At 47.6% G+C, this 22,198-nt stretch overlaps 1 protein-coding gene across 5 annotated transcripts in view; it reads left to right on the forward strand.

The window, feature by feature from the left end:
• Positions 1–22,198, forward strand: part of UBE3C (ubiquitin protein ligase E3C) — a 362,832-nt gene that overhangs the window by 98,394 nt on the left and 242,240 nt on the right. For all 5 annotated transcript variants that reach the window (XM_030198632.1, XM_030198645.1, XM_030198654.1 and 2 more), the window contains exon 11: positions 9,253–9,440. In XM_030198632.1, the coding sequence (XP_030054492.1) occupies positions 9,253–9,440 (188 nt within the window). The remainder of the gene's footprint in view (positions 1–9,252; positions 9,441–22,198) is intronic.

Below are 22,198 nucleotides of genomic sequence, written 5' to 3' on the forward strand. Positions count from 1 at the left end.
ATAGCCTTTAGTTGTTCGCTTCATGAGAGGTTTGCTTTTGTCAAAGCCCCCTGTCAAACCTCCACCAGTGTCATGGGATCTCAATGTCGTACTCACCCAGCTGATGAAAGCTCCTTTTGAGCCACTGAATTCTTGCCATCTGAAGTACTTGACCTGGAAGGTCGTTTTCTTGGTGGCTGTTACTTCAGCTCATAGAGTGAGTGAGCTTCAGGCCTTAGTAGAACATGCACCTTATATCAAATTTCATCACAACAGAGTAGTCCTCCGCACGCACCCTAAGTTCCTGCCAAAGGTGGTGTCGGAGTTCCATTTGAACCAGGGGCGTAGCTACGGGTGGGCCTGGGTGGGCCCAGGCCCACCCAATCTCAGCTCAGGCCCACCCAGATTTACAGCAGCCGAGCAGCCACACTGTTTCCATGGCCTTTGTTTCTTCCCTCACGGCGACGGCGGCCCGCTCAGCCACCTCCCACATGCTTTTCTCATCAGTCGGCACTCACTGGCAGCTCCTCCTCCTCAGCCAGCGCGCGACGCTGGGCGGGGCCTCATGTAATCTCGCAGAGACGTAGTCTCGCGGAGTTGCGGGCGGCCACTGTTATTCTTGAAGCAAGCAACTTCAGCTGCAGCACGCCACCACACACTGTTGTCTCTCTCCCCCCCCGGGCCCGTCCGGGGCCCGCAGTGCGCAGTTGTGCATGGCACAATGGCATCATGCCGGCACACACAGTGCTGCATGGGAAAGCTCGCCGGTGCAGCTTCAAGTCCACACTGTGCCTGCCTGTGCATGATGCCCTGCCGGCCAGGTCTATGATTTGAAGTCGGTTCTCTTGGGGAGTTAATTGATCGCAGTGCAGTCACAGTAGCAGTAATAGCAGTAGCACTCTCCCGTGGCCCCATACAACTACAGGAGCCAGGTAGTAAATACATATATATGTGTTAAACATTTTTTAACGTGTCATGTAGCAATTGTATTTATACTCAGAATGCTTGCTGGTGGTGGTGGGCTTCTGGGTGGGATAACCACTTCACTGCCTAGGATAAAAAAGGTATATTTAATGATTAAATATACCTTTCTTTTTTGCCATAGAAAGTGAAAAGCCCACCCTCACCCAGAAGCCCACCACCAGCCAGCATTTTGATTACTCTGGTCTGGTGTTGGGCTTCTTGGTGGGGGGTGGACTCTTCACTGCCTAGGGAAAAAAAGAAAGGTATATTTAATCATTAAATATCTGTTTTGCCTTAGGCAATGAGGAGCTCATCCTCACTCAAAAATTCACCAACAATAAATTTTAATAGTACCCAGGTTCATTTTTAAAAAGTTGTCTAGTTCTCTCATTTTTGGTAGGTTTTTGGGTGGGGATGGTCTCTGCAGTGCCTAGGTTTAAAAAAAATGTAGGCAGTTTTCTCTGGTGGACCAGTGCGGAGGTGGGCTCAGCATTGCCCAGGACATAAAAAAAAGTATTTTATATTTAATGCCATGGGGGTGGGTGGGTAGGGATTAGGACAAGGCTGAGCTAGGCTACAGGGAGGGGTGGGGTGGTAGGATACGGCTTATGCTTACCTATGGGATGGATGGTGGGGAAGGGAAGATACTGGATTACAGGGATGGATGGGTGGGGGTAGGTAGAGAAGGGAAGGGCTGATGCTGAGCTATGGGGACGGATTGGGAGTAGGAAAGGGAAAAGCTGATGCCAGGGGCTGCTGGAATGAATGGGGGGGGGGGGAGATAGGGAAGGTCTTTATGTTTTTGTAATATGTTTTAAAATTATGTGTATTGAATTGTGATCTGCTTAGAAATTAACTCAATAAATTTTTGGTTCTGTATTCTGTAATTGATGAGGGTTGGTCTGTTGTCTGCGTGTAACTGAGCAGGTGAGAGTTTCTGCTGGCATGTGGTTTGTATAGGGATCTATGAGTCTGACTTGTCTGGCTTTTCCAATGGTATGCATACTGCGGTTGTATATATTCACTGATGCCTTTTTAAAGGTACTGTTATTGGAACTGGTGTTATGGTTTGCAATATAGGCTCTGCAGGATTTAGTGTTACTTCACAAAATACCTGGCAGTGATGGGATTTTATTGCTATTATTGAGGTGCTACCAGAATTTGAATACATTTTTATATGTCTGCTGTAATTATAATGCAGGATCCTGTTATGTGTGTTGAGATGTTTGCTATTATAGTAGACTTATGTCTGGTCAAGTTTGATATGGTATAATGTAACTATATTTACAACTATTGTTTTTTTTATGTATGTATGTTGTTTATGTTGATGCAGGGCAGCTGTTGGGCAGCATTCTAAGGCATTATTTTGTAGTATACCGAGAAACACTACTCATACCTATATACATAATGCCCACCCATATTAGCTCTGGGCCCACCCAAAAAGTCAGGTCTGGCTACGCCACTGATCTGAACCAATCAATTGTCTTGCAAACTTTCTTTTCCCGTCCTCATACCTGCCCTGGCGAAAGCAGTTTGCACACCATATACTGCATGAGAGCATTGGCCTTTTACGTGGAGCAGACAAAGCCCTATAGACAGTCCGTCCAGTTGTTTGTTTCTTTTGATCCCAACAGGAGGGGAGTCGCCATCGGAAAATGCACAATCTCCAGTTGGCCAGCAGATTGCATTTCCTTCACTTAACGCCCAGGCTAGGCTGACTCTGTAGGGCCATGTCACGGCTCACAATGTTAGAGCCATGGCTGCGTCAGTGGCTCACTTAAGTCAGCCTCCATTGAGGAGATTTGCAAGGCTGCAACGTGGTTATCAGTCCACACATTCACATCTCACTACTGCCTCTAGCAGGATACCCAACACGACAATCGGTGCTGCAGAATCTGTTCGGGGTTTAGAATCACTCCACCCCCCTAGACCCATTCTGTTCCAGGCTGCACTCTGTTAGTTGTTTATGGTTTCAGGTCAATCTGTTATGTCCTCGCCGTTGCGAGGCCCAATTGACCAATGTTCATTGTTTTGAGTGAGCCTGGTTGCTAGGGATACCCCACATATGAGAACAAGCAGCTTGCTTGTCCTCGGAGAAAGCAAAGATACATACCTGTAGCAGGTATTCTCCGAGGACAGCAGGCGGATTGTTCTCACAAACCCGCCCACCTTCCCTTTGGAGTTGTTGTTTGTTTATTATTTGCTTTTTGATTAAACTGAGCGGGAACGCTCACGTGACAGGTGGAAAGTCGTCCGCGCATGCGTGGTGCGTGCGCTAGAAGGCTCTGGCAAAACTTTTAAACTTTTGCTGTAGAAGAATTTGCCGTTTCCTGGGCCGCTGTGGACGCCGACCCCACATGTTAAAACTATCAGCCTGCTGTCCTCGGAGAATACCTGCCCCAAATTGACTGCCCCCATCGTATCGTCTACTCGCTTGTCCTTTAGATTGTAAGCTCTTTGAGCAGGGCCTGTCCTTTTATGTTAAATTGTACAGCGCTGCGTAACCCTAGCAGCGCTATAGAAATGTTAAGTAGTAGTAGTAGGTATGTATCTTCGCTATATGGACTATTGGTCTGAATCAGTGAACACAATACTTCAAATGTGGCCTCACCAACAACTTGTACAAAGGCATTAACACCTCCTGTTTTCTACTGGCTATGCCTCTCTCTGTAACGTAGCAGCCTTCTGGCTACATCTGTTGCCTTGTCACATTGTTTTGCTGCCTTAATATCCTCTGAACTATTGCCCCAAGGTCCCTCTCCTGGTCTGTGCTTATAAGCCTCTCACCCCCTAGCAATTGCAACTCTGGTGGGTTTCTACACACCATGTGCATCACTCTACACTTCTTTGCATTAAATTTTAACTGCCAAACATCAGACCATTTCAATCTTTTTAGATCATTTTTCATGTTATCTACTCCCTCTTAGTTGTCCACTCTCTTGCAAATCTATGTATTGTCCACAAAAAGGCAAACTTTCCCTTCTAGCTCTTCGGCAATGGCGCTCACATATATGTTGAATAGAATCAGCCCCAATACCAATCCTTTGGGCACTCTGCTGCCCACCTTTCTTTCCTACATAAGTACATAAGTATTGCCATACTGGGAAAGACCAAAGGTCCATCAAGCCCAGCATCCTGTTTCCAACAGTGGCCAATCCAGGTCAGAAATACCCAGCGAGATCCCAAAAATGGACAAAACATTTTATACTGCTTATCCCAGAAATAGTGGATTTTCCCCTAGTCCATTTTTTTATTACATTTGTACCCCGCGCTTTCCCACTGATGGCAGGCTCAATGTGGCTTACATATTATATACAGGTACTTATTTGTACCGAGGGCAATGGAGGGTTAAGTGACTTGCCCAGAGTCACAAGTAGCTGCCTGTGCCTGCAGTGGGAATCGAACCCAGTTCCCCAGGACCAAAGTTCACCACTCTAACCACTAGGCCACTCCTCCATTTAATAACGGTCTATAGACTTTTTCCTTTAGGAAGCCGTCCAAACGTTTTTTAAACTCCGCTAAGCTTAACCGCCTTTGCCACATTCTCTGGCATTGAATTCCAGAGTTTAATTACACATTGAGTGAAGAAAAACTTTCTCCGATTCGTTTTAAATTTACTACATTGTAGCTTCATCGCATGCCCCCTGGTCCTAGTATTTTTGGAAAGCGTGAACAGACGCTTCACATCCACCTGTTCAACTCCACTCATTATTTTATAGACCTCTATGATATCTCCCCTCAGCCGCCTTTCCTCCAAGCTGAAGAGCCCTAGCCGCTTTAGCCTTTCCTCATCAGGAAGTCGTCCCATCCCCTTTATCATTTTCGCTGCCCTTTTCTGCACCTTTTCTAATTCCACTATATCTTTTTTGAGATGTGGCGACCAGAATTGAACACAATATTCGAGGTGCGGTCGCACCATGAAGCGATACAAAGGCATTATAACATCCTCATTTTTGTTTTCCATTCCTTTCTTAATAATACCTAACATTCTATTTGCTTTCTTGGCCGCAGCAGCACATTGAGCAGAAGGTTTCAACGTATCATCGACGACGACACCTAGATCCGTTTCTTGGTCGGTGACTCCTAACGTGGAACCTTACATGACATAGCTATAATTCGGGTTCCTCTTTCCCACATGCATCACTTTGCACTTGCTCACATTAAACGTCATCTGCCATTTAGACACCCAGTCTCGTAAGGTCCGCTTGTAATTTTTCACAATCCTCCCGTGATTTAACGACTTTGAATCATCAGCAAATTTAATTACCTCACTAGTTACTCCCTTCTCTAGGTCATTTATATGATGTTAAAAAGCAGCGGTCCCAGCACAGGGTCCTGGGGAACCCCACTAACTACCCTTCTCCATTGAGAATATTGACCATTTAAGCCTACTCTCTGTTTTCTATCCTTTATCCAGTTTTTAATCCACAATAGAAAACTACCTCCTATCCCATGACTCTCCAATTTCCTCTGGAGTCTTTCATGAAAATCTAGATACACAATATCAACCGGCTCCCCTTTATCCACATGTTTGTTCACCCCTTCAAAGAAATGTAGTAGATTGGTGAGGCAAGATTTCCCTTCACTAAATCCATGTTGACTTTGTCTCATTAATCCATGCTTTTGAATATGCTCTGTAAATTTGTTCTTAATAATAGTCTCTACCAGTTTGCCCAGCATCGACGTCAGACTCACCAGTCTATAATTTCCCAGATCTCCTCTGGAACCTTTTAAAAAAATCGGCGTTACATTGGCCACCCTCCAATCTTCTGGTACCACGCTCGATTTTAAGGATAAATTACATATTTCTAACAATAGCTCCGCAAGCTCATTTTTCAGTTCTATCAGTACTCTGAGATGAATACCATCCGATCCAGGAGATTTGCTACTCTTCAGTTTGTAGAACTGCCCCATTACATCCTCCAGGTTTACAGAGAATTTATTAAGTTTCTCTGACTCGTCAACTTCGAATACCATTTCTGGCACCGGTATCCCACCCAAATCTTCCTCTGTGAAGACTGAAGCAAAGAATTCATTTAATCTCTCCGCTATGGCTTTGTCTTCCCTGATCGCCCCTTTTACTCCTCGGTCATCTAGCGGTCCAACTGATTCTTTTGCCGGCTTCCTGCTTTTAATACACCTAAAAAAAATTTTTACTATGTGTTTTTGCCTCCAACGCAATCTTTTTTTCGAAGTCCCTCTTAGCTTTCCTTATCAGCGCTTTGCATTTGACTTGGCATTCCTTATGCCGTTTCTTATTATTTTCAGGCGGTTCCTTCTTCCATTTTCTGAAGGATTTTCTTTTAGCTCTTATAGCTTCCTTCACCTCACTATTTAACCATGCCGGCTGTCATTTGATCTTCCTTCCTCCTTTTTTAATACGTGGAATATATTTGGCCTGGGCTTCCAGGATGGTGTTTTTGAACAGCATCCACGCCTGGTGTAAATTTTTGACCCTCGCAGCCGCTCCTCTAAGTTTGTTTTTTCACTGTTCTTCTCATTTTATCATAGTCTCCTTTTTTAAAGTTAAACACTAACGTATTTGATTTCCTATGTATACTTACTTCAAAGCTAATATCAAATCCGATCATATTATGATCACTGTTATCAAGCGATCCCAGCACCATTACCTCCCGCACCAGATCATCAGGGGCGTAGCCAGATGGTCAATTTTGGGTGGGCCTGAGCCCAAGTTGGGTGGGCATGGAATACCCCCCCACACACACACATAGTCCCCCTCTGGTTTGCTCTTCTCTCCACCCCTCCCTGCCCTAAAACCCCAAATATTAAATCCTTGAGCTGTCAGAGATCCACAAACCCTGCCAGCTGAAGATTTCCTCATCCTCCTTGAGCAGCCAGCACACTTCCAAATGGCAGCTGGCAGCACTTGCCTCAAACTAATGCTGCTGCCGGCAGACCGTGCATGCTCCGTGCTTTTTCCATGTGCAAAAACTGAGCATGTGCAGAAGGGCTGGTCTCAGCGTCAGCTCAAGGCAAGTACTACTGGCTGACATTTGGAAGAGCTCTGGCTGCTCAAGGAGAGAAAATCTTCAGCTGGCAAGGTTTGGAGATCCCCACCAGCCACAGCAAGTGTGTAACAAATTTGGGTGGGCCTGAATCCAAAGTGGGTGGCCCACCTGTGGCTACGCCATTGCAGATCATGCGCTCCACTAAGGACTAGGTCTAGAATATTTCCTTCTCTCGTCGGTTCCTGTACCAACTGCTCCATAAAGCTATCCTTGATTTCATCAAGGAATTTTACTTCCCTGGCATGTCCCGATGTTACATTTACCCAGTCAATATCAGGGTAATTGAAATCACCCATTATTATTGTGTTGTCCAGTTTGTTTGCGTCCCTAATTTCCTTTAACATTTCTGCATCTGTCTGTTCATCCTGGCTTGGCGGACGGTAGTACACTCCTATCATTATCCTTGTCCCCTTTACACATGGAATTTCAATCCACAGTGATTCCAAGAAGTGTTTTGTTTCCTGCAGAATTTTCAATCTATTTGATTCACTACCTTCTGAGGTCTGTCAGTTTCAATCTTCCGTCTTCTCTTTACCTTGCTTGGTCTGCTGCTTGCTACCTTCCCCTAGCAAGGCACAAAGTTATAAAAGTACTGAACATTGTGTGGTTCATTAAATCAGTGCTTCTGAACTCGGTCCTCAGAGCATACTCAGCCTGTCAGGTTTTCAGGATATCTATAATGAATATGCACAAGAGAGATTTGCATATACTTTCTCCTTATTATGAAAATCTGTTTCATGCACATTCATTGTGGATATCCTGAAAACCCAGCCAACTGGGTGTGCCCGGAGGACTGAACTGAAATGCACTGCCTTAAGTACAGGCCCATGCTCAGGTGCTGCTATGTGCCTCCCTACTACAATGTAGGTTTCCTGTTGGAGGGAGTGGGCACATGACAGTGCTTGAGTGTGGGCCTGCACTTAAAGGGCCCACACAGCACTCAGTACTTCCCTAGGTTTGACAGTGGTGGCAGTTGGCCACCTGGGGGGGGGGGGGGGGGAGAGGGTAAGAGAGGAGAAGGGGGGATTCTGAACTTGGAAGTGTTGCACTGCTGAAGGTTTGCCTAGAGCAGGGTTTTCAACCCAGTCTGGTTGAATTCAATGGGGATATCTTGAAAACCTTGAGTTCTGGGTCTGCTCTGAGGACTGGGTTGAAAACCTGTGGCCTAGAACGTCAAATACCCTTGTTCTGGTCCTGCCTGTCCTCCCTCTTTCCACTGTAACTAGCGGCAGAATCTGTAGATGGGATCCCACCAGTGGGAAGGAAGGAAGAGGGCTGTGGGGAGGTTCTTGTTGTATACAGTTTAATATTTTTGCATATATTTGGAGTGGGGGGGGGGGGGTGAAGAGGAACCAAGCCTTTCCTTCCCCCTAGATGCCCCAGTTCATTTCTGTGATTAAAGCAGTTCCAGGAGATGCAGCATACAAATACTGATTCACTGTAATGCAGCAATTAAGGAATTTCACCTTTCAAACAACTGTCCTCTCTAATCTCCTCTCCCAAACACACTCATACAAAGAAGCCCATAAACATATGGATATACCAGTCCTGCCATTGTAGACAATATGCTGAAATCTTCTCTCCAATGTGAAGGTTTTATCCTACTGTCCATAGAAAACTACAGGTAAATAGCTTATTAATCTGTTAAGTAACCCAGTTGGCAAGGAATAGGCGATAACCAGAGCTCATTACCCTTTTTTAACCTTAATTTTAAAATAGCTTTCTTCATCACTGTGAGCATTTAGTTCAGAAAGATCTGATTTGGAAGCATAACTCCTAAAGTTATTAATGTCTCTTGTCTATCCCCAACACTACCATTACTACTACTACTACTATTTAGCATTTCTATAGCGCTACAAGGCATACGCAGCGCTGTACAAACATAGAAGAAAGACAGTCCCTGCTCAAAGAGCTTACAATCTAATAGACAAAAAATAAATAAAGTAAGCAAATCAAATCAATTAATGTGAATGGGAAGGAAGAGAGGAGGGTAGGTGGAGGCGAGTGGTTACAAGTGGTTACGAGTCAAAAGCAATGTTAAAGAGGTGGGTTTAACACTCTAAATCCCTTTCTCCCAACCAAAGTATCTGTTTTTGCAGAGTTCGACATCGCAAAATTTATCCAAACATAACTGAGCCTTGCATAACTTTTTACCCTCCACCGTTTTCCCAAGGAGACAATGAATTGAACCTGTACTTATGTAAGAGTAGCTGTATTGAGTGTATGTCAAGTAACAAGCAAGAGACTTAGATCTAAGGAATCCTACTTTCTGTATTTGTAGGGCGATGGCACAATTTCAGTGCAGTATGTTACTGAAGAATGCCTGAAGAAAATGGATACAAAACAGCAGACCAATACTTTATTAAACATGGTCTGGAAAGATTCTGCTAGTGAGGAAGTATTCACGTTGATGGCATCCATCTGCCATATACTGATGGTGCAGCACCGAATGATGGTGCCAAAATTCAGGCAAGTATGAGAAATACTGCTATTGTTATACTTGAATAACTCTTAAAAATACTTAAAGATTTTTCTGCTGCAGATACTGAGTGTACTCCCTCCTTGATGGTGTTATGCTCTTTCACTCAAGATCATTTTTTTTTTTTGTATGTCCTTTAGTATTTCTGATTGTTATGAGTTGAGGTATATAATAGTGTTTGCCACCATGAGTGTGTTTCCCAGATCGGTGACTTATAAATGTGTGCCTGTGTGCCAATAAGTAATTGAAAAGTTTACCATACTTAAGATTTTTTAAAACAAAATCTGGCATTAACTTTATAAAAACATTTTGCACTTGTAAAGTATGGTTTTATCCATGGAAAATTACTCTCATAAACTTGCATGGCTAGGTATGTGCATACCAGTGCATGTGCCGACAACAGTATGTGTACTTTTACATGACCTGCATGCAGGTGTTCTGGAGGCATGGTTTGGGCAGAGCAGAGGATGAATATGTGCATATAGCACAGGCAGTCATTTACTCCTGCCTCAGAGGAAGTTTAAATTTGTACAAGAGCATTTGCATGCTATTGAATTATTGTAGGAGTGAATTTTATAAAGGCACATAGATGTCTGTGTTTTTTTGTAAAATAGTTGCATTTTTGATAATTTTAGTAGACACCTTTTTCTTAAATGATCCCTCCCACTTTGCTAAAAGGATGATTTATCTGTCTGCCTGTTTTAGTTTTTTTTTTTTTTTTTTTTTTTTGGTTTTGGGGTTTTTTTTGTTTGTTTGTTTGTTTCTTACCTTTCCAGTGGTAGTTCAAGGCAAGTTACATTCAAGCACAGTAAGCCATGAAGGATTAATGGCCCAATGCACCAAAGTCCTTGGAAAGAACCATTTGCTATTTCCACCATGGTAAAAATTACTGAGGTGCAAATAGCGAGGCGATTATCAAACAAAATCGCATTCAAATGAACTACATGGACTTTTACATGTACTGTTCTTGGCATGCGCAGCGCAGCCAGTCGCTAAGCGTGGCTGCTATGCGCATGCCAAGAACAGCCCTCCACATCGTTCCAGAGCTTTCATACATGCTCCATGTATGAAAGCCATGTGTAGCTTTTTTTTTTCTTTTTTCTTTTTTTTTTTTACTCCAGCCAACACAGCTTGGGGGGAGGGGGGGAGATAGAGGTAAAAAAGGATCACTTTTTGAATTTTCCACGATCCCCTGCACCACCCACCAGTTTGCAGCTGCCTCTACTTCTGCTGTAGAAACTTCTGTGAAGGAAATCCTTTGCTGCTTCTGAGAAAAAAGAAGAGCCTGGTCTCCTTCCTTGCTCCCTCCTATTGACATTGCAGACCTTGGTGAATTTAATCTGTGTCTATAGTATGCAGTGCAATAGGATCTTGCAATGGAGTTTTACTAGCCAGGCTCTGTATTGTAGTGCTATGAATTGTAACAGTGGTATATAGGGGTTTCATCCCCACATTCCTCTTGATAAGATTATTTTCTCGCTCACCCCAACAAGAAAGCCCCTCAGTTCTTCTCCAGACTGGGATCCCATGGCATACTAGCTTCAGAGGCCTTTCTCCTCCATTGGGGGAGAGGTCTTCTGTATGCATATCTCACAACACCTCTCATAGTGAAAACTCTCCTAAAACTCTTGCTGGACCATGTGGAACCATGATTCAGATAGTGCCTTACTGGTCGAAGTAGATCAGGTTCTCTCTTCTGGAGGTCACCTTGGAAAACCCATGGACACTGGAGTACTTTTATGGCTGTCATCTCTCAGAACAGGAGATTCCTTCTACATTCTGCTCCTCCAGTCCATTATTTTCTTGGTTTGGATGTTGAGAGGGTAGTAGTGTATTCACTGAACTTGCCAGAGAATATCTCTCAGGTCCTGCTGACTTCAGGAAATATTCCATTAGAAGAGCTTATGGTTTCAAGAGGAAGAGAGATGCCATCTGGTATGAAGGCAAGGCTTTAGACCCTTTTTTCTGTCCACACACAAACTACTTGGAACACCTTCTATATTTGACATTCGGTCTCAAGACCAACTCCATTAGGGCTCACTATAGAGGAAATTACACTTACCATTGTCAGAATAAACCCTTAGTTGTTCACTTCATGTGGGGCTTGCTTCTGTTGAAACCTTCCATCAAAGCCCCTCAGTGTAATGGGATCCTAGTGTCATTTTAACCCAGCTGATGAAAGCTGTTTTTGAGCCAACAGATACCTGTCATCTGAAGTACCTGACCTGAAAGGTCTTATTTTTGGTGGCGGTCACTTTAGCCTACAGGGTCCAGGAGCTCCAGGCCCTAGTAACTGATCCACATTACATTGTTTTTCGTGGTCTTACACACACATCCTAATTTCATTTCTAAGGTAGTATTGGAATTCCATCTTAACTAATTCTGCTAGCATTTTTCCTTAGACCTCAAGCCTACAAATACAAAGGAGCACTGTGCATATTGGACTACAAGAGAGTCTTGGCTGTCTATCTGGAGCAAACTAAAGCTCTTACACCACCCAGCTTTTTATTTCTTTTGATCTGAACAGCGTGGGGGCTGCCATTAGCAAACACTCTTTCGAGTTGGCTTGTGGACGTAATTTCCTTTACTTTTGCCCAGGCTGGGCTGACTGGAGGGTCATGTCATGGCTCATAATGTCAGAGCCATAGCTACATCGGTAACCCACTTGAGATAAACCTCCATAGAGGAAATTTGCAGAGCCACAGCATAAGTCTTCAGTCCCAACATTCATATCTCGCTACTGTTTGGAATAGGACTTCTGAGAGACAGTTTGGTCAGACAGAATCTGGGTCTAGAATCCAACTCTTCCACCCCCCCCCACCCACCCCCGCTGCTCCATTTCTTTCTATTCCAGGCTGCCTCCCAAAAGAAAAGGAAGTTTGTCAGAAGTTATGAGATTTCCTAGTTCTTGTTCAGATTCATTGAACCTTGCCTGTTGTGGGCCTTTTTATTTTTTAAAATTGATCTTCATACTTTATGTGCAATTATATAATAGAAATATGTATAATAATAGATCATGCAGGATTCATTTAAAGAAAAACAACAATGCATACAAGTCCACTTTACAGAGATCACAGACTGGTAGGGGAAATTTCCCCTCAACTACATCAGCCAGTATATAATTCCTTATTCTCCGAGGACAAGCAGGCTGCTTGTTCTCACTGATGGGTGACGTCCACGGCAGCCCCTCCAATCGGAAACTTCACTAGCAAAGTCCTTTGCTAGCCCTCGCGCGCCCGCGCGCACCGCGCATGCGCGGCCGTCTTCCCGCCCGAAACCGGCTCGAGCCGGCCAGTCTTCTTTTGTCCGCACTCGGTACGGTCGTGTTTTCGCCGTGTCGAGCCCCGGAAAGTCGACCTCGCGCGTCCAATTTGTTTTGAACGTGTTTTTTTCCTTCGGGAAAGCTTTGTCCTAGTCGGGAAGTGCTCCGGAAACCCCCCGCCGGGTTTCGTGTAAATCCTCCCCGTACTTCCAGCTTTTTTGCCCCGGTAAGTTTTCTTTCGTCGTCGGGGTAGGCCTCTTTTCGGCCTCGGTCGAGATTTTTTCTCCCTCTAAATTTGGTGCTTCAAATTTCGCCATTTCGGCTTTTGATTTCGCCGGCGTGATTTTTCCGCCCATGACATCGAAGCCTTCCAGCGGCTTCAAGAAGTGCACCCAGTGCGCCCGGGTTATCTCGCTCACTGATCGACACTCGTCGTGTCTTCAGTGTCTGGGGGCCGAGCACCGCCCTCAGAACTGCAGTCTGTGTTCCCTGCTTCAAAGGCGGACTCAGGTAGCGAGACTAGCCCAGTGGAACGTGTTGTTCTCGGGCTCTTCGTCGGCATCGGCACCGGGATCTTCGAGTGCATCGACGTCGTCAGCGTCCAGACCATCTTCCTCGGCCGCCCCTGCATCGAGTGCATCGAGGCATCGGGCCTCTGCATCGGCGCCGAGACATCGGATAGCTGCATCGACGTCGGTGGTACCAGGACCTCGTCTGCTGATGTCGTCGGACGGTGGTGCATCGGGTGGAGTGCAGGTGAGGGCTGTCCATTCCCCTGCTGGTGGCGGTGAGCCCTCGGGTGGGTCTCCTCCTACCCTGAGGGCTCCTGCGGTACAGCCCCCCCGAGATCGACCTTCTTCAGTCTCGGCCCCGAGGAAGCGACGGATGGATTCGACGTCCTCCTCGTCGGTGCCGGGGAGCTCTGGTGACATGCTTCGGAAGAAATCGAAGAAGCATCGACACCGGTCTCCTCCCCGTGTCGGCACCGAGAGCTCTGGGTCGCCGAGGGATTCGGCACCCAGCAGGCATCGGCACCGAGAGGACCGCTCACCCTCTGTTCAGGAGGTGTCGATGCGCTCCGCTCTGGACAGCCCGGAACAGCCTCCACGCCCGGAACAGGTACTGACGTCGACGCCTGCATCGACCTCTCAGCCTTTCTCTGCAGCCGCTCTAAACGAGAGCCTCCGGGCCGTTCTCCCAGAGATTCTGGGAGAGCTGTTGCGCCCTACCCCTCCGGTACCGGCGGTGCTTGCGCCACCGGTACCGTCGAGCGTGGCGCCGGCTGGCCCATCGCCCAGGTTGAGGTCCCCGACGTCGGTACCGCGTGCGGTACCGACCGCGGCCACCTCCCAGGAAGGCTCCCCGACTACGTCGGCGGAGGGAGCTTCGCCGATGCGGGCGAGGGAGTCTACCTCTCGACGCCCCCATCGTGGACGGGGTTCCACGGAGTCGAGCAGGGCGAGGTTGCAGACACAGGTCCGTGAACTTGTGTCTGACACCGAGGGTGAGGCCTCGTGGGAGGAAGAGGAAGATCCCAGATATTTCTCTGACGAGGAGTCTGAGGGTCTTCCGTCTGATCCCACTCCCTCTCCTGAGAGACAGCTTTCTCCTCCCGAGAGTCTGTCTTTTGCCTCCTTTGTCCGGGAGATGTCTACGGCCATCCCCTTCCCGGTGGTTGTGGAGGACGAGCCCAGGGCTGAAATGTTTGAGCTCCTGGACTATCCTTCTCCACCTAAGGAAGCGTCCACTGTTCCCTTGCACCATGTCCTGAAGAAGACATTGCTTGCGAACTGGACCAAGCCATTAACTAATCCCCACATTCCCAAGAAGATCGAGTCCCAGTACCGGATCCATGGGGACCCAGAGCTGATGCGCACTCAGTTGCCTCATGACTCTGGAGTTGTGGATTTGGCCCTAAAGAAGGCTAAGAGTTCTAGGGAACATGCTTCGGCGCCCCCGGGCAAGGACGCTAGAACCTTAGACTCCTTTGGGAGGAAGGCCTACCATTCCTCTATGCTCGTGTCCAAGATCCAGTCTTACCAGCTCTACACGAGCATACACATGCGGAATAATGTGCGGCAGTTGGCGGGCTTGGTTGATGCTCTTCCCCCTGAGCAAGCCAAGCCTTTTCAGGAGGTGGTCAGGCAGCTGAAGGCGTGCAGAAAATTCCTGGCCAGAGGAGTTTATGACACTTTTGATGTTGCGTCCAGGGCCGCTGCTCAAGGTGTGGTGATGCGCAGGCTCTCATGGCTGCGTGCCGCCGACCTGGAGAATAGAATCCAGCAGCGGATTGCGGACTCGCCTTGCCGTGCGGATAACATTTTTGGCGAAAAAGTCGAGCAGGTGGTAGAGTCTCTCCACCAGCGGGACACCGCATTCGACAAGTTCGCCCGCCGGCAGCCTTCAGCTTCTACCTCTACAGGTAGACGATTTTTCGGGGGAAGGAAGACTGTTCCCTATACTTCTGGCAAGCGTAGGTACAATCCTCCTTCCCGACAGCCTGCGGCCCAGGCTAAGCCCCAGCGCGCTCGCTCTCGTCAGCAGCGTGCGACTCAGCAAGGCCCCGCGGCTCCCCAGCAAAAGCAAGGGGCGAGCTTTTGACTGGCTCCAGCAGAGCATAGCCGACATCCAAGTGTCAGTGCCGGGCGACCTGCCTGTCGGAGGGAGGTTGAAAGCTTTTCACCAAAGGTGGCCTCTCATAACCTCCGATCAGTGGGTTCTCCAAATAGTCCGGCAAGGATACACTCTCAATTTGGCTTCAAAACCTCCAAATTGTCCACCGGGAGCTCAGTCCTACAGCTTCCAGCACAAGCAGGTACTTGCAGAGGAACTCTCCGCCCTTCTCAGCGCCAATGCGGTCGAGCCCGTGCCACCCGGGCAAGAAGGGCTGGGGTTCTATTCCAGGTACTTCCTTGTGGAAAAGAAAACAGGGGGGATGCGTCCCATCCTAGACCTAAGGGCCCTGAACAAATATCTCGTAAAAGAAAAGTTCAGGATGCTTTCCCTGGGCACCCTTCTCCCCATGATTCAGCAAAACGATTGGCTATGCTCTCTGGACTTGAAGGATGCCTACACACACATCCCGATACTGCCAGCTCACAGACAGTATCTGCGATTTCAGCTGGGCACACGCCACTTCCAGTACTGTGTGCTACCCTTTGGGCTCGCCTCTGCGCCCAGGGTGTTCACAAAGTGCCTAGCTGTGGTAGCAGCGGCGCTTCGCAGGCTGGGGGTGCACGTGTTCCCATATCTCGACGATTGGCTGGTGAAGAACACATCCGAGGCAGGAGCCCTGCAGTCCATGCAGATGACTATTCGCCTCCTGGAGCTACTGGGGTTTGTGATAAATTACCCAAAGTCCCATCTTCTCCCAGTGCAGAAACTCGAATTCATCGGAGCCCTGCTGGATTCTCGGACGGCTCGCGCCTATCTCCCAGAGGCGAGGGCCAACAACTTGTTGTCCCTCGTCTCGCGGGTGCGAGCGTCCCAGCAGATCACAGCTCGGCAGATGTTGAGATTGCTGGGCCACATGGCCTCCACAGTTCATGTGACTCCCATGGCCCGCCTTCACATGAGATCTGCTCAATGGACCCTAGCCTCCCAGTGGTATCAGGCCGCCGGGGGTCTAGAGGACGTGATCCACCTGTCCACGAGTTTTCTCGAATCCCTGTATTGGTGGACGATTTGCTCCAATTTGACTCTGGGACGTCCCTTCCAAATTTCTCAGCCTCAAAAAGTGCTGACCACGGATGCGTCTCTCCTGGGATGGGGAGCTCATGTCGATGGGCTTCACACCCAAGGAAGGTGGTCCCTCCAAGAAAGCGATCTACAGATCAATCTTCTGGAGTTGCGAGCGATCTGGAACGCTCTGAAGGCTTTCAGAGATCGGCTGTCCCACCAAATTATCCAAATTCAGACAGACAATCAGGTTGCCATGTACTATGTCAACAAGCAGGGGGGCACCGGATCTCGCCCCCTGTGTCAGGAAGCCGTCAGCATGTGGCTCTGGGCTCGCCGTCAAGGCATGGTGCTCCAAGCCACATATCTGGCAGGCGTAAACAACAGTCTGGCCGACAGGTTGAGCAGGATTATGCAACCTCACGAGTGGTCGCTCAATTCCCGTGTGGTGCGACAGATCTTCCAGGCGTGGGGCACCCCCCTGGTGGATCTCTTCGCATCTCAAGTGAACCACAAGGTCCCTCAGTTCTGTTCCAGGCTTCAGGCCCACGGCAGACTGGCGTCGGATGCCTTCCTCCTGGATTGGGGGGAAGGTCTGCTGTATGCTTATCCTCCCATTCCTCTGGTGGGGAAGACTTTGTTGAAACTCAAGCAAGACCGAGGCACCATGATTCTGATTGCTCCCTTTTGGCCGCGTCAGATCTGGTTCCCTCTTCTTCTGGAGTTATCCTCCGAAGAACCGTGGAGATTGGAGTGTTTTCCGACCCTCATCTCGCAGGACGAAGGGGCTCTTCTGCATCCCAACCTCCAGTCCCTGGCTCTCACGGCCTGGATGTTGAGGGCGTAGACTTTGCCTCTTTGGGTCTGCCAGAGGGTGTCTCCCGCATCTTGCTTGCTTCCAGGAAAGACTCCACTAAGAGAAGTTACTTCTTTCATTGGAGGAGGTTTGCCGTCTGGTGTGACAGCAAGGCCCTAGATCCTCGCTCTTGTCCTACACAGACCCTGCTTGAATACCTTCTCCACTTGTCTGAGTCTGGTCTGAAGACCAACTCCGTAAGGGTTCACCTTAGTGCAATCAGTGCATACCATTACCAAGTGGAAGGTAAGCCGATCTCAGGACAGCCTTTAGTTGTTCGCTTCATGAGAGGTTTGCTTTTGTCAAAGCCCCCTGTCAAGCCTCCTACAGTGTCATGGGATCTCAATGTCGTTCTCACCCAGCTGATGAAACCTCCTTTCGAGCCACTGAATTCCTGCCATCCGAAGTATTTGACCTGGAAGGTCATTTTCTTGGTGGCAGTTACCTCGGCTCGTAGAGTCAGTGAGCTTCAGGCCCTGGTAGCCCAGGCCCCTTACACCAAATTTCATCACAACAGAGTAGTCCTCCGCACTCACCCTAAGTTTCTGCCAAAGGTTGTGTCGGAGTTCCATCTAAACCAGTCAATTGTCTTGCCAACATTCTTTCCCCGTCCTCATTCCTGCCCTGCTGAACGTCAGCTGCACACATTGGACTGCAAGAGAGCATTGGCCTTCTATCTGGAGCGGACACAGCCCCACAGACAGTCCGCCCAATTGTTTGTTTCTTTTGATCCCAACAAGAGGGGAGTGGCTGTAGGGAAACGCACCATATCCAATTGGCTAGCAGATTGCATTTCCTTCACTTACGCCCAGGCTGGGCTGCCTCTTGAGGGTCATGTCACGGCTCATAATGTTAGAGCCATGGCTGCGTCGGTAGCCCACTTGAAGTCAGCCACCATGGAGGAAATTTGCAAAGCTGCGACGTGGTCATCCGTCCACACATTCACATCTCATTACTGCCTGCAGCAGGATACCCGACGTGACAGTCGGTTCGGGCAGTCAGTTCTTCAGAACCTGTTTGGGCTTTAGGATCCAACTCCACCCCCCGAGGGCCCTGTTTGTTCTGTTCCAGGCTACACTCTCAGTTAGTTGGTAAATTTTTTAGGTCAATCTCAGTTATGTCCTCGCCGTTGCGAGGCCCAATTGACCAATGTTGTTGTTTTGAGTGAGCCTGGGGGCTAGGGATACCCCATCAGTGAGAACAAGCAGCCTGCTTGTCCTCGGAGAAAGCGAATGCTACATACCTGTAGAAGGTATTCTCCGAGGACAGCAGGCTGATTGTTCTCACAAACCCGCCCGCCTCCCCTTTGGAGTTGTGTCTTCCCTTGAAGTGTATTGTCTTGCTACATACTGGACTGGCCGGCTCGAGCCGGTTTCGGGCGGGAAGACGGCCGCGCATGCGCGGTGCGCGCGGGCGCGCGAGGGCTAGCAAAGGACTTTGCTAGTGAAGTTTCCGATTGGAGGGGCTGCCGTGGACGTCACCCATCAGTGAGAACAATCAGCCTGCTGTCCTCGGAGAATACCTTCTACAGGTATGTAGCATTCGCTATATCCATTTAACCTGCAAAACAAATCAAGCAGATCCATTTAGATTTAGTTTTCTCTTTCTCCAACAAAAAATTCTCCAAAGTTTGATGGATCCAGAAAAATATGAGTCCTTCAGAATCTCTTTGGGGTCTAGAATCCAATCCCCCCTCCATCCCCATTCACCCCACCCCACTGGCCTATTTCTTTCTGTTCCAGGCTGCCTCCAAAAAAAAGAATTTGTCAGAAGTTATGAGATACCCTAGTTCCTGTTCAGATTCATTGAACCTTGCCTGCTTGTGGGCCTTATGCTCTCTACTTTTGTTTGTGGCAGCTTCTTAGCTAGAGATTATCAAGTTTAAGACTATCCTCATCTTGCTCGTTCTCAGAGAAAAGCATTGCTCATCTGTAGCAGGTATTCTGGGGACTGCAGGATGAATATTTTTATCTGCCTATCTCTTCTGAGGATTGCTATTTCAGCAATAGAAATGAGACTGAGTCCATTGGAACAGTGGGAGACAGGCACATGCACAGTGCGGCAGTGGTGTAGCCAGACCTGACATTTTGGGTGGGCCCAGAGCTAATATGGGTGGGCACTATATATATATATAGATAGATAGATAGATATAGATATATTTTCGGAAAGCACTAAAGACAGACCTGTTCAGAAGAGCATACCCCACTGACCCAACATAAAAATACCTAATACTTGCAACACAATGTAACCAAAGACCGTAACAGACATTACCTGACTCTTCTTCTCCCCTTCCCTCTCTAAGTTCACCCAATTGTACCTACCATACATGCACCTCATTCTACAACAGTATCACTTTTTATTCATTCATACCATGTATTTGTTCAGACCAGAATCGGTTAACGCCATTAACGGTTACATGTAAGCCACATTGAGCCTGCAAAAAGGTGGGAAAATGTGGGATACAAATGTAACAAATAATAATAATACATCCAACAACAGCATGATGATGTTAAAAAACCCAAAAAGCATTTACTATTTTATTACCTGCTGCTGGGCTGGGCTGGTGGCTGCTGCTGCTTGGCAGTAAAGTTACCTGTCCTGGGGCCCAGACAGGAACTCGAGTTGATTCTACACCTTTCTGTTTCTTTCAATTCAATTTCCCACATTTCTAGGGAGGGCAGGGCCAGGCTGAGGCTGGCACAACCCAGCAGTGCGTGCATGTGGCCATGTGCAGCAGCTATTTTTTTAGCCTGCCCTGTGCCCTCCTCCTCAGACGCCGTGGACGACGGAACGGAACAAGATGAGAGCGAGGCTGAGGCACGATCCGAGTCATACCGCTACCGCCCGCTAGGATGGATGCGAAGTTGCGAAAAAACAACAACCACGACGCACTGCAAGTGCATTCAGCGCCGAGCCGACTGCCACTCTGCCTCTCTCTAGTCTAAGGTGGGCTGATGTCTGAGGCTGAGCGCGGGTACCCGCGACGACGACGTACGCTAGGGCGGCTTGGCTGGTGCATGCAGTGTGTGTGTGCGCTTGGGTGGTGGGCGGGCCTGAGCCAAAATCGGAGCCTGGAGACTAGAGATCAGCTGCCAGAGCGCCTCGGGTGCCATCTCTGCCCATCTGCCGTCATTTTAGGCTGCTGCAGTGTGTGTGTGCTTGGGTGGGCGGGCCTGGGCCAAACTTGGGTGGGCCTGGGCCCACCCAGGCCCACCAGTAGCTATGCCCCTGCAGTGCAGTGTTTTCAAAGGCTTATTCCTGCATGGACTCTGATGCTGTTTAAATGTAAGAATATTCATCCTGTTATTGGAGGACACTTGCTACTGATGAGTAAGTCTGTTTTTCTGCTCTCTTCAATCTTCTAGTTTGTCAGGATTATGTGAACACTTTTTCATAGACTAAGAATTTTTTTTTAAAAGAGCAGCAGCAGGAGATACTACTACTACTTATCATTTCTATAGCGCTACAAGGCATATGCAGCGCTGAACACCATACACAAAAAAAGACAGTCCCTGCTCAAAGAGCTTACAATCTAGATAAGACGGGCAGACAGAACAATTAAGGGTAAGGGAATAAAGAGGTGAGGATAAAAGGACAGGGCAAGTGAGCAGTGGTTAGGAGTCAAAAGCAGTGGTAAAGAGGTGGGCTTTAAGTTTGGACTTGAAAATGGCCAAAGAGGGGGCTAGACGTACAGGCTAGGGAAGTTTGTTCCACGCGTGAGGTGCAGCAAGATAAAAGGAACAGAGTCTGGAATTAGCAGTAGAGGAGAAGGGGACAAATAAGAGGGATTTATCAACAGAATGGAGTACCCGAGGGGGGGGGCGTAAGGAGAGACAAGAGTGGAGAGGTACTGGGGAGTGGCAGAGTGAATGCACTTATAGGTCAATAAGAGAAGTTTGAATTGAATGCGGAAACGGATAGGGAGCCAGTGAAGTGACTTAAGGAGAGGGCTAATGTGAGCATAGCGACTTTGGCGGAAAATGAGTTGTGCAGCAGAGTTTTGGACTGATTGGAGAGAGATGGCTAAGAGGGAGGCCGGTGAGAAGCAGGTTACAATAATCAAGACGAGAGGTGATAAGAGTGTGGATAAGGGTTCTGGTAGAATGCTCAGAGAGGAAGGGACAGATTTTGCTGATGTTATAGAGAAAGAAATGACAGGTTTTGGCAATTTGCTGAATGTGAGCAGAGAAGGAGAGAGAGGAGTCAAAGATGACCCCAAGGTTACGAGCAGATGAGACAGGGAGAATGAGAGTGCCATCCATAGAAATAGAGAAAGGGGGGAGAGGAGAGAACGAGAACCACATGCAGATCTTTCTGTCTTAAAGTACATAACCCAAAAGCTACAATTGCAGTTTATTTATTTAAAAAAAATTATATTCCACCTAAACCTAGAGATATTACAAAAAAACAGAAACATGGCGTACTTAAATAACAAGTCTGTATATGGCAAAATCCACTTACTGTGCAATTTGTCTGCAAAAAGGTAGACATAAAATATAAGTCCTACTGGTTCCAGGTTTTAACAAAATTCAGTTTGCATACTCCTTCGCCATGGTCAAAGCAGCTGTGAGGAAAGCCAAAAAAGTGTAGGAAGTTTTTCAATTCTCCAAATAATACAGGAGATCCATTATTTGACGGTAAAGTGAAAGAGGTAGTCACCATTGTAAAGCAACACTTGTTCCACTTTTCAACACCTTTCTGCCATTCTACCTTCATCTGGATTGTCCTCAAAATTCACTAAGCAGGCTACAGAGTCAAAGCAGCAGTCGCCTTTTGATTATGATCATCTTTCTCAACTAGAGCCCCTTCATGATATACAAACTGAGCTCAGGCTCAGTTCTTCCCTCCATCCTGGGAGATGATCACAATGGATTCCTGGGTCTTGAATATAGTCAGAATAGATTGAAGATTCAGATTTATTATCCAGCCTCCAGATTTGTGTTACTAAAGCC

The sequence above is a fragment of the Microcaecilia unicolor genome, chromosome 1 (genome assembly GCF_901765095.1).
Source record: "Microcaecilia unicolor chromosome 1, aMicUni1.1, whole genome shotgun sequence".
NCBI classification, from domain to species: domain Eukaryota; kingdom Metazoa; phylum Chordata; class Amphibia; order Gymnophiona; family Siphonopidae; genus Microcaecilia; species Microcaecilia unicolor.